The sequence below is a fragment of the Betta splendens genome, chromosome 17 (assembly GCF_900634795.4).
Source record: "Betta splendens chromosome 17, fBetSpl5.4, whole genome shotgun sequence".
Classification (NCBI taxonomy): Eukaryota; Metazoa; Chordata; class Actinopteri; order Anabantiformes; family Osphronemidae; genus Betta; species Betta splendens.
In genome coordinates, this window is record NC_040897.2 from 12,007,448 (window position 1) to 12,023,787 (window position 16,340).

At 43.1% G+C, this 16,340-nt stretch overlaps 1 protein-coding gene and 1 long non-coding RNA gene across 6 annotated transcripts; one reads left to right on the forward strand and one right to left on the reverse strand.

Moving 5' to 3' along the window:
* The first annotated feature begins 1,510 nt into the window (after positions 1–1,510).
* LOC114844506 (junctional cadherin 5-associated protein) lies at positions 1,511–15,238 on the forward strand. Of its 3 annotated transcripts, none has more exons than XM_055503554.1 (4): positions 1,511–1,919; positions 5,316–5,568; positions 7,567–11,477; positions 12,074–15,238. In XM_055503554.1, exons 2-4 carry the CDS (start codon positions 5,423–5,425, stop codon positions 12,106–12,108), a joined length of 4,092 nt encoding a protein of 1,363 aa, XP_055359529.1. In that variant the 5' UTR covers positions 1,511–1,919; positions 5,316–5,422; the 3' UTR covers positions 12,109–15,238. The 3 variants fall into 3 exon arrangements, with proteins under 3 accessions (XP_055359529.1, XP_028987775.1, XP_028987776.1); XM_029131942.3 differs by having other exon boundaries at positions 1,512–1,919; positions 5,316–5,748; XM_029131943.3 differs by lacking the exon at positions 1,511–1,919 and adding an exon at positions 1,978–2,355 and having other exon boundaries at positions 5,316–5,748.
* Positions 10,637–16,331, reverse strand: LOC114844550 (uncharacterized). 3 transcript variants are annotated; one of them, XR_005896936.2, is made up of 4 exons: positions 15,895–16,331; positions 15,431–15,597; positions 14,446–14,516; positions 10,637–13,105 (listed from the first exon to the last, which is right to left on the reverse strand). It is a non-coding gene; the product is annotated as an uncharacterized LOC114844550 (long non-coding RNA). The 3 variants fall into 3 exon arrangements; XR_005896937.2 differs by having other exon boundaries at positions 15,539–15,597; positions 15,895–16,324; XR_003783736.3 differs by lacking the exon at positions 15,431–15,597 and having other exon boundaries at positions 15,895–16,324.
* Positions 16,332–16,340: the final 9 nt, after the last annotated feature.

Below are 16,340 nucleotides of genomic sequence, written 5' to 3' on the forward strand. Positions count from 1 at the left end.
TTACCAACAGCCAACATTTTGCTGCACTGCTGATGTGAAAAACATATTTTCGTATGAGGTGTAAAGTATAGTGTTCATTGTGTTTTACTGAAGGAGGTCTTGTTACTTCCACAATTACTTGACCATCTGTATCTTGCACCATCTTCTCTGACATACTTTATCTCTAAGCAATTTATTCAATTATTTTAATTAATTGGTGATTGGAAGCAAAGGTCTTCAACCAGTTCAACTTCCTGTCTGCTGAATGGCAGTGAGGCATTCTTTCACACTGCAATCAGACATAAAACGCTGAATGTCTCACGCACATTTGGGTCTAAGGGAGGTTAAACAGTGACCAAGATCAACTTTTCCGATAATGATTAAGAAATTGACATGAAATGATCTTCAGTCCCTTTAGTTCCTGGCTCCTAATCTTTCAAGCCTCAAAACACTAATACTTAAAACAAAGATCAAGTGAACCTAATAGAGTGGTCAGTGAGTGAAAGCAAGTTGAAATCCAGAAATTTTACCATATCCTATTAAAAAACGAAAAGAATTCACCCAAATAATATAAGGCACATATATTATAGGTTATTGTGTGTTACCATGGTGATGGGCATCACTGGCAGTGCCTTGACAGTGTGATAGGAAGCAGGAGAAGAGCTGAGTTGGTTTCATTGCATGGCAGCACTTAAAAGGACAAGATACAAAACACATTCACATAAAATATATAAGAGGAAACTGTAAAACTTTATTTACTGTATATGTTCACATTCTGCATTGATCATACAACTATATTAGCACAGACTTATATGAATATAATATTCAGAGAAAAATGTACAGATCTATAGACTAGGATTGTTTTAATTTAAAGCAGTGAACACTGTGTGAATCAAATTGATGAGAAAAACAGAAGCACCACATATATAAAAAATATATGTGTAATGGTGTGTATAAGTGAATTCACCGCATGCACGGTTTGAACCATGGGTGTGGTACAGATGTAGACTGACTCAGGAGAGAGAATTAACTGCGGTTAGAAGCGCTGAGGTTAGTTGTAGGCCAGTGTCAGCCAGGTGCATCATTTATCATGAGTGTGACAACAGCTGGTGTCCTAGAATAAAGCTGCACTGGGTCAAGGCATTTGGCTACTAGGGATTATTTGAACTTCCTCCTGAATAGAATCAAACACACTGGGCAGCAACTAGTCCAAAGGCTCATTTGTTCATATATGTGAGCTCCTCATAAAACCTCGTCTCATCAGCGAGTGGATCTCTGGGACGAGCACGTCGCCCATCATACCTCCAAACAAGGGATCCCTCTGAGTGCAGCATGCCACACTTGGCACAGGAAGGCCTGAGCCCAGCACATTTAATTAGCCAGGCTGTCTCGGCATTGGATGGGAGGGGACACACACACAGTGACGAGTCATCAACATCACCAGGGCGTGGTGCTGCTCACTGCCACAGCGCACGTCTCAAACTTAACAGGGCGGTAAAAAAAACAGACGTTAATGTAGAAAACGGTGTTCTGTGAAAACCAGGTGATTAACGCAGCAATTTGTAGAAGCTGTGTTGCGGCTGTGTGTGTTTGGCTGAGATTTAAGCCCGAGCAGCTGCAAACGCCCCCACCTGCCTCCACTTATCATTCAAGTCAATAGGCCAGATTGACTGGAGAAAAGGACTGTTGCTATGAAAGGAAAAAACGCTAAGTTAGAAGACACAGTTTGGGAGAAACCATTCTGACATCCCTCTCTGCGCGTGAGGAGCCCACCCCACCTCATCTGTAGTGAGGAGAGCCCAGTCCAGGCAGCCAGCAACCAGCGCGTCTCTGCCTACCAATAGGCATGCTCGGCTCAGGCTCTGTGCAGTGCTCTCAGTCTCAGCAGCCGAAGCTGGGCGCAGGGGAAACTGCGACTGCCGCGCCAAGCATCTTCCCAGGTATGCGTCTCTGCCGCTACGCCCTTATTCGCTCTGTGCGATGCTCCGGCATCCACGCGTTGCGCTGTTTTCCTGGCCGACTCTCGGGGAGGGGTTGCCGTGGTTAGGTGTGTGTGTGTGTGTGTGTGTGTGTGTGTTTTCGTCTTCCGCACGTAGCATCAGCCGTAGCGCAGGGCAGCAAGTCTTGGTAAACACTCACAGTCCGCGGAGGCGCATCTGCAAAACCTCCGCGGCGGCCGCGCGTCAACGTGCGCACACCTCAGAGCGTTCGCCCTTCGGCCGAGCGGCGCCGAGCGGCGGCTGCGGCGCGGCGGCGGCGGCGGCGGGCGGCGCTCCGCTGGATTTCTCGGGGTGGAATATGCCGCGGGGGCAACGACGTGGCCGAGCCGCGTCCGTCAACACGGACGACTGTATTTTCAACTTGGAGTGCGCGCAGGTAGAGGTGTTTTTTTTCCCCCACTGGGCGACGCAGGTACTGGGAGCCGCTCTGAAAAATAATTTCATAGCAGTCAATTTTATGTAAGCACCGCATCCGGCTATAGCGCGGCTATACTGTATCCATGCACGGGCAGATATACCTAAACATCCATGTATTATTGATAGCTCCGTTTTGTGATACAGCGGCTCTATTTCAAATCATTATTTTTTCATACTCAGCTGTCATCCCGGGGAAATGACGGCGGGGAGGATGCTTTTGCAGAGAACGCGCCGGACTTTACGCAAAGTGCTCCTAAATGTAAACGCGCTCAACTTGGTGCCTTAAATGAGTTGGCACGAGCAGCTTGGCGCGATCCGCGGCGCTCTGGTTTCCCTGTCACTAGGTAAGATGCAGGTACACTCCCTCAGCAGCGAGGGTGGTGCTGCCTGCTCGTGCTGATGTGTTACAGTGGCCACTACCCGTGCATGCAGTCTGCGAGGCCCGGCTCCGCGTCAGGGGCCTCCCTCCCCTCAGCCCTCAGCTCCTGGGAGGGTGGACGCCAATAAAAGACGTTCCGCACAAGTCACCGCGCAGTCCTGTGCGTTAAAGTTGCCGTCGGAGTGATGCACAGGGAACTTATGAATGGCAAGTCTTTGATGAATGGGTGGAGAATATGAAAGAGAACCAACTATGTGCAGCAATTATCTGATAATGCGTGACATCAGCAACTTTTATCATAGCTGACTTTATTCTTATAATAGTCCTCTATTTAAAAAAAGCGATCCGTCCCTCAGCTTGGTGGACTTGAACATGTACTTTCCGTGTGCTGTACTGTGCCAATGGTGGTTTGTTGTTGCTATGCAAAAGAGGGCCATGTGTCAGATATCCACTGCAATCATCTGAAGCTGTGACCTTGTCAAGTCGGAGCTTCGGGATGACTCTACTTTGATGAGACCCTGGTTTCAAAAAAGAAGCTACTTTCTACGTCAGACCATGTTCACTGGTCAAATCTGACTCATTTAAGAAGCCCTTGAGTTCTTTTTTTTCTTTGGTGCTGCATGTACCACACTATGCGTTCTCCCCACTTGAAGAGCCAAGAATAGTTGGAGGACCTCTACATCAGAAGCTGTGCTGATTTTTTTTTTAAATGTTATTTTGGGCTCTGCTAGAGCTGATCTATTCAGTCAAGTTGTGACATTCATAAACATGGGCTGTCCTTGAAATGTTCACACAGTCTGGTGTTAAAGTGGACATTTTCTGCTGCGTCTGGACGGTTTCAATCATTTCCAGGATAAAGGATCTGAGGTTTTACAGTCAATAACGTGGCATGAAAAAAGCACTCAGGTCTGAGGCAACTTCTTAGAGCAAGATGGGCAAAGTTTTAGAGGAATGATGTTAAGGTCAACTAAAGGTCAAGAGAAGAGAAGCAGATATTGCAGCTTCCCTTCAAAGAAGGGGAATTATTATATATTAAAGGGAATTATTCTTAACATAGCATACAGTGTTTGACTAGTATTATAAATGGAACAAGAAAGAAAAGAACATGTACTGACAATGAAATAAAGTTTTCCTGTAACTTTTTTGTATGTAATTTAGAACTCTAGCAATTAGTTTTTGTTAAATTTGTCAAATGAAGAAAAATGAATACAGAGACTAGTTTGATAATATCAATTTAGTAATTAAAAGACAAAAAGACAACATATTACTACCTGATTAAATTTAAATGTGATTTTGCTTCATTAAGTGATGAAGTACCTAATCAATCATAAAAATGTTATTTAGTTTATCATTATTACTTACACTTAACACTTTTATCCCATTTAACCATACTGTATACCTTGTATTGCCTAGTTTATTTAGTAAAACATAACCTGTCATTACTTCGTAAAAAACATAAAGGTGTCATGAATACTGTATTCTGATACACTAGATGCGGTTCAACATATTTTTAGTCGCCTATTATTTTTCTTCAGCCAGAAGTTTACTTTACTTTCTAATTACATAATTTTTATTCATGCAAATTAACACACTTAAACAAATTAGAAGCTGTTCTTATTTTGTTTCAGTACAGTCCTGGCTGAATAAAACAATCAGTTTTAGGAAACTGTAGAGGGCTTTTGCAGTTTTTGTTACGATTTTTGAACATGATAACATGTTATTTGACAAAGTATGTTATAGCCAATATTTCATTTTGCCCATGGACAAACATTACAGGTTTTTTTACAGGCTGGAAAAAAAAGACTGCATATGGTTCGAACTGCACTGGCAGAAATGACCAGAATGGCAGATGCATGCTGAGAGTATAATTAGGTATTTAAACTTTTAACCTCCTCTTAATGTAGGAGACTTTGTTTTAAAGTGCTTTTAACATATGCACAGGTATTCTTAGCTATTACAGCCTTTAATGTCTACTTGCATAGATTACTGCAGCCTTTCAAATGCTGCTGTAGTGCCTGAAGAACAACTAGTGATTGAGTGACGTTTCGCATAGAACCTGCTTGTCATTTTGTAGGCAGTGGTTTCAAGGGCAGGGAAATCTCTCACTGTAGCACTCATGAGTTAGACAACAGTTTCAGACACTTGTGAAAGTCGATCGAAGGCTAGAGAAAGGTGCAGGTAATTATGCACATTGTTTAGTTTCTACATTTCGAACCGGCTCGTCCCATGAATAAAAAGCAATGCTTTAATACAGAGCATCTTATATTCTGCGGTGTGCACCTTTAAAACTTTGCTGGTGTAATAAGGAGTTGCCCTTGGAGACGGAGCATGTCTGCACCAAAGACTGTGATATATTTAGGGTACTTTCGACATACAGCTGATCATGCTGAAAATGTGATGCTCCTTAATGTTCAGCTCCAGTGGTAATGCAGATGTTATCCTGCTTCAGGTGGCGTGTTGGAAATGACACATCCTCACTTTAGGTGCGTGTAGAAATAACATGTTCCCATCACCTCTTCCCTCCCCTATCCTCTCCTTAGTGATGGCCTCTGCTAAGCATCCGTGCTCCAGCTTCCACCAGCAGCACTGCGCATAAGGCAACACACCCACCTTTGCCCTCCTGCCCAGAAGTGAGAGAGACACCACCATGTACAGCGTGGAGGACCTCCTCATTTCGCATGGATATAAATTGCCCAAGAGCGGCCCTCCACCTGCCACGCCTTATGACAAGCGCCCTGCCGACTGCCAGCGTGAACTTGTGGATAACAGGACTGGCCGGGGGACACTAAACGGGTATGAGGCAGACCGGGGGGCATCTATCACAGGCATCTATGGCACCAGGCAGGCACTGGTAAAGGGTTACCCCACCACAGACCACGAGAGCGGGGAAAGGAACCAAAGGAGAAAAGAAGCCGGTATTGGTATCCTAGGTGATGCTCAGCCCTTGGGTGATTCTCTTGCCACAGATAGTGGGTGAGTGCTTTTTTCCCTCTGTTTTGCGATCCCCCACACCCTTTACCTTCCCCTTTTCTCCCTCCACCCTCTCTTCTCACTGGGGCCCTTTGGTATTGCGTGCAAAACTGAGTCTGCAGTGCGCAGGGCTTTTTTTTTCCTCTGCTTCCCTTTCCCCTCCTTGCAGAGCTGCAGAACACTGGCTGCAGCAGCACCACTGACATGTCTTATGCGAGGATTTGAGGAATCATGAAAGGTGCCTTTGCGCTCGTTTGAGTTGTTTGCATGCCTGCACAGAGAGGTGGCTTATGTCTCTGTGGAGCCCACCCATGCACTAGTTTCATCCCTGAAGCCTTCACCGGGCAGGCAGATGTAAACAGCAGCAATAGATAGTGAGCAAACTGAGACTAACATGCCTCAAGACAGGCGCGTAATCACTCCACTGTAAACACTGGCACACTGAATCACGCCCAGCACGTGCTCTGTGATGTAAGCATGTTGCTGGGCAAGTGTGCACAGCTCGGCTCCCCTCAACCATACAGTGGCATATGCTGCTGAGGATGATCCATTGACTTTGCAGCTTTAATGAATGAATACAGTGATTTAGTGCAGTGCAGATATGCGATCAAGCTCTTGGAGGGGGTCATTACAATTCTTCATTACAAACTTGTTTTTTATACTAATCTTTATTTTAGATTTTTAGTTTTTATAAAACTACAAAGTACAAATCACTTCTTTATGTGCTTTATAATACATATGGATAAAATACACTGAGAATAAAATAACTGATTTAATGATGTTAACAGGGATATAACAAGGATTTCAAATGCACAGCCCCTTGTTCCATTAGATGAGATGAGATGAGATGAGATGAGATGAGATGAGATGAGATGAGATGAGATGAGATGAGATGAGATGAGATGAGATGAGATGAGATGAGATGAGATGAGATGAGATGAGATGATTCTTTATTGTCATTGCACATTTCTTTACAATGAATCTGGCTCATGACAGCTTGAGAAATTAAAAAATTAAATTACTGTGCAATTTAACAAAATGGCCCTGGGCAATACAAAGATGAAGCTCAGATTTTTAGACATAATCTGTTGTGATTCACTGCGCTATTGGAAATAATTGTTTGGCAGTGTAGCAGTTATTACAGCTATATGCTGCTCCTCAGAGGTAAATATGGAACCATAACTAAAATGATCTCCAGGCAGCATTGCTAAGCCACACTACAGTAAAACCTATTTTTTAAGCCTGCCAACCGTCACTTGTCACACAGGTGTCATTTTATGTTAGTTTCATTTTTTAAATGCCAAATTTTGTGATGTTATGAATAAATACACATTAACATTAACATATTAAAACTAGCAAAAATCTAAATCTATCACCATTTTCTGATTTTCTCTTGATTTGTCTTTTATTAACCTTATCTATTTCATAAAAAGATGCTGGTATAATCTTACTGATCAGTTTTGTGATGAATAAAACACAAGACAGAAGTGTCTTTTTTTCTAAGATCTGTCTTAGACTTTCTCTAAGAGGCACGGTCACTGTCCAGATGACCAGCTCCAAAGATAGGGTCAGCACAATTTATTATGCAGATCATATTGCAGTACCATCACTATTTCATGGTGTCTACAAGGGACCTGGAAGCTGCTGACTGAAGCATTTTCCCCCATATGTACTAGCTCTTCTTGATTAGGTTCAATGGGAAAGCCATAAATGACAGTCAAAACATGTACATGACATCATATCATAAAACATGACAATAATTTCCATTGAAATCTAGAGATTCCTTCTTTTTTCTAACACAGAACCATCCTGTCTTTATAGGTTCTACGATGTTCCTAGCTTGACTTTTTCAGAGCCACTGAGCCATGATGAAAGAGATATTTCCTACTGGAGGAGGCGAGGCCAGGACTTTAGCATCCTCCTGGACTATGCTGATGGCAGGGAACTGAGGGCCTCCGCTGGTGCATGGAGGCCACAAGCCCTGATTGCAGCAGGAGAACATAGAGCTGAGAGGCAAGCACAGCAGCTATGGGAAGACATTTCCTGGTTAAGGGATCCAGATGCAGGTCCTGGTCAGCTTAGGGTAACAGGGGAGAGGAAGTGCCAAAGCCTTGGTACAGAGGAGTGGAGGCCTGCTGTGGGCCTCGGAAGGCAACTGTCAGATGGGGATGGGGATAGGTGGGCTCAGGAACAGTATCGCTTAAGAACACCTGAGGGTTTTTTTCACCCTAGAACTAAAGCTAAGTCTCAGTCTCTGCCCAGAGTTCTGTCACCTGATGGACTTGACAGTAGAGAGCTCATTTTATCTAGGCCTAGCTTACCGGATAGACAACAAAGGCTGAACAGCACCGTATTCTCCGGGCCCTATAGTAGGTATATTTATAGTGGTGCTTTTGGTAGGGACCGGTGGGGTAGGAACGCTGGGCCAAACAGCCACGTTGCACTTTTACCGAAGCCCAGGTTTAGCAGGCCTTTAAAGCCTCCGTCATACGAGATTCACCAGCAGACTAGGGGTAGCGCAGAAATGCTTGCTATAGATCAGGGTGCCAAACAAAAAGACAGGTCTATCTATTATCCGAGGGGTGGGGAGCTGAGACATGACTACTACGCACAACACTCTGTCCTCTCTGGAATGGAGCCCCCAGGCTACATCCCACCCCCTTCTTATAAAAGAGTCCTACCACCAAGAGCGGTTTCAATGACCCACAGTGAAATAGCAAGCCTGAGATGGAGGGCAGAAACGCTGCAAATGCACAGCTCAGACCCTGGAAGGTGGCTTTCCAGACAGCCAAGTGGGTCATGGCTGGAACATTATGGAGATCGTGCTGCATCCTACCGAAAACAGGTACAGTCTGGACAAGAAGAACAACCAAGTCAACCCCGTCAATTACCCACTGAAGAACCCAGAGTGAAGCAAATCTCAGGAGGGCCCAGCGGAAATTCTCTTACTGACTCAGACAAGCTCCGTAACATCAACAAAGAGATTCCAGCCGCTAAGATTTTAGGACAATCTACACATGATAGTGCCTTTCTTACCCAGCAGGGGCCTGCTCTTAATACTGAAAGCCGCAAAACAGCTCTCAATGACAACGAAAGCAGTAATCGATGGTGCAACAGGGGATTAAATAAAAAAAGTGACATTATAGGTCCTGAACAAAACCGTAGTCAGTTTTTTCCTTCATCTATTTTGGGTAAACCTCCACCTCCACCATGTAAGCCGGCTGACCAGAATGTCTCTGAAACCGTGACCGAGGTGAAAAAGGTGGAACAACCTGAATTACCAGAGAAAGAAAAAGAGAAGGAGAAAGAGAAAGACAAATCCAAGAATCTAAAGAAGAGACTTAGTGAGACAATATTTTGTTTGGTATCTGTCCCTGTTACTCCGCAGCTCACTGGGACAATCCGTGATCAGAATAACAACAATGAGAAGTCACCAGATCCAGTGGGCAGTCCAAGTGATAACAAAACTGGCCATTTAACAAACCAAAGTCTCCAAAGCACATCTTCAGCTGAGGCTGAGCTGCAAGCACTAACTGGTAGCATAGCGAGCAGCAAAACAAGCAGTAGAGCTAGCAGCAAAATGTTTAAAAAATTACCCTGTAGACCCCCTAAAATAAATCATTACAAGGAGCTTAAACTGTCAGGATCCTGGCCTGCAAACCAGTATCGAGACCAGGAGACACAAACCACCCCAGAGGCCCGAAAACCTGCCTCTGAAAACAAGGAAGCACAACAAGATCCCGTACCTTCTGGCACTGGCGTCCCTCCTGACAGCAGTGGTGTAGTGGGCACTGCCTTCAGTTTTCCTATAAAGGGAGTGAAGAGCCTGAAACTGTCAAGCAACAGCGCTTTCTCTCTGACCGCCACCTTCTCTAACCAGCTGAACAAGAGCACAGCTCAGCAGCCAGCAGTAACACCCTCAGGAAATGTGGAGGAGACCAAACCAGCAGCAAATAGTGGGCAGGAATTTGAACAGTTCTTGGTCAAACCGGCCAGCCAGCGACCATGGGATGCTGTCAAAGAGCTGGAGAGCATCAAAAAAGAAGTCCAGGATCAACAGCAGCAGCAGAGCAGCAAACAGCCCAGTGTTGACAAGTGCATAGAAGATCTTAATGAGGCCTACAAAGACATTCTTGAGCTAGGCACTGCCAGCAACAAAGTCCCAAATGGCTCTGTTCAAATCCCTGAACGTATCAAAATCCGACTGGCATCAGAACCTCTCAACAAGCCCAGCAGCCTCAGGCGCAGTGCAGTAAGCTGGTCTGTTGACCCAGAATACAGGGAAGTTAAGAGTGCTTTCTCCAGGCCTGCGACAAAATCTGTAACTTTCAGCAAGCAGCTTAGAGAGGAGCTCCCCGTCCCACCTCGGGAGACAGGATTCAGAGAATACAGGGTTGTTGCGCATCTTTCGCGCAGACGGAGCAATGATGGCAGGACAATTAAACTAGACCTGCCAGATGAACCTATCGAGACTCCACTATGTGACTTCAGTCCAACAACAAACACCGCAGCAGCAGAGGTGCCGTGGGCAGATAGACAGCCTATGCAGGATGCCTCCACTCTCACTAGTCCTCCTGATTATGAGGACATATGCCAGGCTTTACGGCAATCTAGAGACCCGGCAGATGTCAATAAAGCAACCACAGGCAGTTCCAAACCTAATGATTCAGAGCCTTTTCAAGATCCCAACGTTGATTCAGAGGACGAGTGCCCTATTTGTAAAAGAGAGCTTGAGAATCAGATGAGACAGGGTCCGTTACCTCCACTTCACGAGGAGAACAGTTCGGACAGCTCAACCAATCAAAATGGCAGTCCAGAACAATGTGCTGCATTAGAAAGCCCAGCAGAAGGTACAAAGACAGAGGATCCTAATGACTCTAGTTTGAATCAGCCAGGTTCTGACCTGGGTGCTGAGTCGAAGGAGCAGCATTCAATGACAGGGGAAGATGTGGGTGGGGGTGAAAGAAGAGAGGATGCTCAAGCAGAAATCTTGAACAATGTTTGTGCAGTAAATGCTGATGATGGCCAACCAGCGACTGGTGTGACAGAAGACAGTGCATCCACAACATTAGCAACTGACGTGTCTGCAGCCCCCCAAATCTCAGAGAAACCAAGTGATAGTGAAAACATATCTGATGAAACAGAATTAGCAAAGAAAGAAATCGTTACAGGAGAAACATCTGAAGGCAGTGTAGACAAGGTGACAGCTGAAGTCAAACAGGTAGGTGAGGTACAGGACAGTTCAATGTCTCACGACGACAAGCAAGAGCAAGAGAAGAAGCCATTTACTGTCCCAGAGCATAGACTCGGTCTACGGACTCATCTGGGGAGAGACCACCCAGGGTTGCCAGAGTTTCCTCCAGACAGACTGCCACTTTCAGTCCCCCCACACCTAGACCGCAGGCTGTCTCTAAGCCTGGAGGGGGAGAGGAGGAGCAGAGGCGCCTCCAATCGAATTGAAGCATTGCAGAACAAGCTGGCTATTTCTCCAGGTCGGGTGGCAGTTGAGCGCATGTCCCGGATGAGGGATGTGGATATTATGTATCGCGTGAGGCGCCTCAGCATAAGAAGTACAGACTCTGGGGAGGCAGAGGGGGAGGGCAAAGACGAACAGGAGGATGATCCTCAGCCTTCTACTCAAAAAGACGAGGAGAAAGATCAAGAGGTCACCAATGCACAGCAGGTCTCTGAAAATGCAGTGTTGCGAGATGAGGATGCGCCATCACTTTCAGGTAAGATATGAAAGAATATGAATGAAACATCAGAGCTCTTCTTAAAGCTTAGAGGACTATCTGTACATCTTTACAAATTTACTCCATTTCAAAGTTATCTAAGAACATGTATTTTCCTACTTGCTGATCCTACACAGATTTAAAACATGAACAAATCCAGATGGAAATTATAAATAGAAGCCAAAGTAATTGTTTCAGGTTTGGAGAAAAATCATTGTATAAGGAGAAATGATTTAAATCATTATTTACTGTTTTTTTAACATAATGTGTTAAAAATTGCAGTGAAATCTTTAAAAATGTATTGTTTCTCTTTGGAGGTGGTTAAGTTATCAGAAGTCGATCATTTATTATTTGACCTTGCAGTTGAAGGCAACACCACAGTATGAGTTTTCAAAGCTTTCTTCTCCCCTCCTCAGTGTCGTCACATGTACAGTATTAAACCTATAACAACCATGTACACCAGCCAGTTCCATTCTCACACTCGCCTCACCTCGCTACAACAGACAGATGGTGGTAAGGCTGCGGCTGAATGGTGACGTGAAAAGTCACCATTCAAATAAACTTTTACTTAATGAATTCTCTTCTTTACACCTCAGAATCCCATGATCCCAGCCCAGTGGAGACAGTGTAGAAAAACTACGTCCATCATCTCTCTCTGAGTTTTTTAGCTCTAACACTGTGACCTGGCTGCCTACTAGAATGCCTTCATCTCATCTTGACACTGAAATGGCCTTCTTGTCCGACAAGAGCATTGTGTACACCCTCACCCTCTGCGCTGCGTTGACTACTAAGAGTGCTGTTCCACTGCCAAAGGGAGGTGTCCCTTTAACTGAAGGGGGCAACTTCCACCCCAAATCCCTCCCCGGCCCCAAACTGACTTCTCCCTACCCCATCTGTCCTCCATCCCGAAGCCCATCCTCTTATAGCGTTTCTAATAGTTAGTCTTCTTGTAGCGGCTTGTCCTTTCTATTCTATCTTCCCTATGCTTTTCTCATTGGCAGACATTATGCAATTCTGTCATGCATATTAGAACTTCTAAAATATCCATAGTCCGTACAGTTTTTTGCATTCTGAACAAATCCGTTTGTTTACGGGCAAGCTATTAAGGATATGAATGTAAGCGTTTATGTTTAACCTAACGTAGACATAGAAGGGTTACTGTCACAGACCTGTTCTGTTGCATTTAAACTACACCAAAATAAACTGCATATGTGACTGTCATGGTGAGGTGACAGCTGTTTTAGAACTGGACATCACTGTCTCTGGCTCAAGAACTGTTTTGATTTTCAGATGAGATAAATCAGCCTTGCTTTTTTTAGATTTTGATGACATTGTGCCCTCTCTCATCGCTTTTGTACACACTGCAAGCGTAACCCATTGAGCTCTTCAATGAAGAGTGACTCTATACCACAAGACATGATAGATCAGTGACCTATTATATAAACATTCTACATTGGTTCTACTGGAGAGGGAGAATTGCCTTCTTCAACCAGACCTGTTTCCTGGTTGGACCAGGTGAAGTCGAGGCTTGGTTCCCTGGTCAATCTGATGTATAGCTCCCATTTCCAGGTAATTTCAGGAAGCAATAAAGGCACCGACTGAGTTGAAGTGGGGGTGATGGTCAGCAACTTTGATAAAATGAAAGACAGATAAAGGAATATAGAATTTAAAAAAAAAGATACGTAGAGCAATATTGTTGTACAAACAGCTCAGTGGTGTAGTGGAGCTACCTGTAGGAACCATTGTCAGGAGTTTTAATGAACATGTCATTCAAATCATATTACAGGGATATGGAATTGTGTCAGGGTATATGGGCGCTTTACTTCATGATCATACACCTGTATCGCAAAGAGACATTTCACTGAATATTTATTTTTGTTATCATCAAATTGTTAATCGGTTTGCATAATGCACAAAATAAAGTATATTTTAAATATTTTAAGAGATATTTTGTATTTAACCATAAAATTTTATTTCTTCGCGCCTATATCAAGCTGAATTATGTTATGTCTGTATAGTAACATATTGAGACTAAACATAATTTTCTAGTGCTTTAAAATCTAAGGGAGTGATAGCGCAGGAAGGGATGACCCTGTGGTGTGCCTTGACCACACGGTTCGGTTCCAGTGAGCGATAGGGTTCATCACTGCGAGTGTTGATGTGAGGGAAACGTTTTGATTGTGCCATGATTTCATATTTGATAGTGCTTTTCATTACGCTAACAGTCAGTCAGTGTTGGACGCTCCTTGTGATATTTGATACATAAATCCATCTCAGCTGTATTTTTCACGTCGGTGATCAGACATTATCTGTGTCTACGTTTTTATTTTGTATGTCTTCCAATTAAAATTATGTATTGATCTGTTGTTGAGTCTCGAGTTTAGGAATAAAACCAGTTTTTTTCTTCCTTATATTCTACTTTTCTCTCCTACTAATTCTCTACTTTCGTTCTTTGTTTGTTTCATTGTGCAGCGTGATCATTTTGTGTGTATTGTCCTGCTGTCACTAATACTCACTGCACTACAGGACCTGATGCAGTATGTTATTACTGGCTAGAAACCACATATTTGCAAAAGTAACATTTTTTTAACTACAGGGTTTTAATAAATTTTAAAATGATAACTCAAAATATAACGTGTAATGATACCAATTATACTTTGTGAGGAAAAAGCAGTTTGCATTTATGTGGGTTTTTAAAAACAGCAACATTGAACCAGTGTAACTTAACTGCTCTGTAGAAATCCATCACTCCATTCATCATGTGTCACCTAATCGTTATGTAGCATTTTGCAGTTGTAGCATTTTATCAACTCAGAACTTTGTCTTAGGATTTCAAACATTACTTCACTTGTAAATTCGAAACAATCATGTCGCCTTATTCTATGTGCATTACATTATACTCCAGGCAATGCCAAATATCAACGTACTAAGCACTGTTTCACACCTTAGGTTTCTACAAACAACTTACTGTTCTGACATCCCTCTGGCTGGAGAGGTACAGTAGCATTGTGGATAGTTTCTGCTCTTCATGCTGTTTATCTGTAGGAACATTGAGTCAAAACTGTGAATTTCAAATGTTATTTAAAAAAAGCTTAATTATAAAACTGTACAGGACGAGATTCAGTGTTTTGAACAAAAGCTCCTAGTCAGCATCACAGGGAGGACAAGCTGGCACGCCCATAATTACTAACATCTCATTTTCAATTCATTTTGAAGACTGAAAGGCCTTCGCTTCAGTCTTGTGTGTAAACTGCCCCTAACAACATTTAAGAAGCTATTTCAGTACATACGCCCCCAAATAATTGGCATGTCGGGTACACTTGAACATAGTGTCATGTGACTTTTTGTACTGCAGGTTATGTGCAACATGAAGTAATTATGCACACTTGTAATATTTTCTATTTTCATATGAGATTTAAGTGCTTTTTGTACTCACTGACATCTTTTTTTCTTCCTTGCATGGAATGCAAGAGAGAGGAGGAAAAAAAATGTTTTTCATAAAGTATATTTGCATTTGGTACTCCAATAGTAAAACCAGTGGGCAAAACATTATGTTTCATAATTTAATTTATAAAACTATGCCAAGTATTTAAAAGCTATTTTTAGAGTAAATCAAAAGAGAACTCATTCATTTTTTCTTCTTTCTTTAACACATGCCTTTATCTTTGTATCTATAAATATGAGCATAATCCATAGTCATATGATTGTGCTACTGTTGTATGATACTGCAGTCTGATTCATAAATAAACTCTTTGCATGAACGCTGTGTTTGTGATCAGTTACTTAAGGGCATGCATTGCTTTTTAATGTGAAGTGAAAATTATATTTACTGTTAAAAATGAATCTGCAGTTTTGCAGATTATACACTATGTCACTAAGTCCTGTGGCAAAAGAAATTGACTTCAGTTCTTAATGTTAAGTCTGTGTTTTTGTGCATGCACGTTTTAACACACTTGCACACTTATGTAGTGGTAATTTCGGCCCAATCGCTAGAGCAGCCTGTCAGACTGTGCTGGGGTTTCTGGATCGAAGTGCTGGCAAACATGAGGCTTGAGCTGAACCTCAAACTCTGACGCTTGGAGGCCGTCCATGCTCGAATTCCTCCGAGTGTCATGTTTTCCTAAAAAGAGATAGTGGGAAAGTCTAATGCTTCCTCATATGCGACACTATAGTCATCACTATATAAATCTTTTAGCATATTTCAATTTTACAAAATGTAAAGTTTACAAAACTTAGCCCACATTCAGAGTTTCTGCTATGTAGTGAAAGAGTAGAAGGGAGACGCCTATAAATGATCTAATGCCCTTTACCCTGCAGGTCTATCAGTGTCGCTGCAGCCAGGCATGTTAGCAACAGAGCAGCTAGCCCGCAAGCTAGCTTGCTGTCGCGAAGTTACAACAGAAAAAAAGTTTAGTACCTTGCAATGTTGGCCTTTGACAACAGCACTATGCCCTTTCCCATAACATGAAAAGGCTGTAATATTAGTATTGCTGGTGTAATTACTTTAAAATGGCTGATTGGATCCCATGCTAGCTTGGTATGTAGCTTAGGTGTTTAAACTAGTCGCATGCCGTGAAATATTCAAATGTCCCGGTCTTAACCTGCAAACAGGGCTGCAAGAGACATAAATCAAGCGCAACTTAGTGCCGTTCAGACAAGTGATTGGCGGCGAGGCCGTTTTGAGGCGCTGGATCTGTGGCAGCTGGTGGCTAGTTGACCACCGACGGTCCGAAGTGGGATAAAAGTATTAAAGTAGTTCTTCCGTAGCATTAAATAGTGAAATAACACAATATTGCAATGTAACATTGCCTATATCAACTCCATTGTTATGAAAGTAAGATCGCTGTAAAATTGGATATTAGA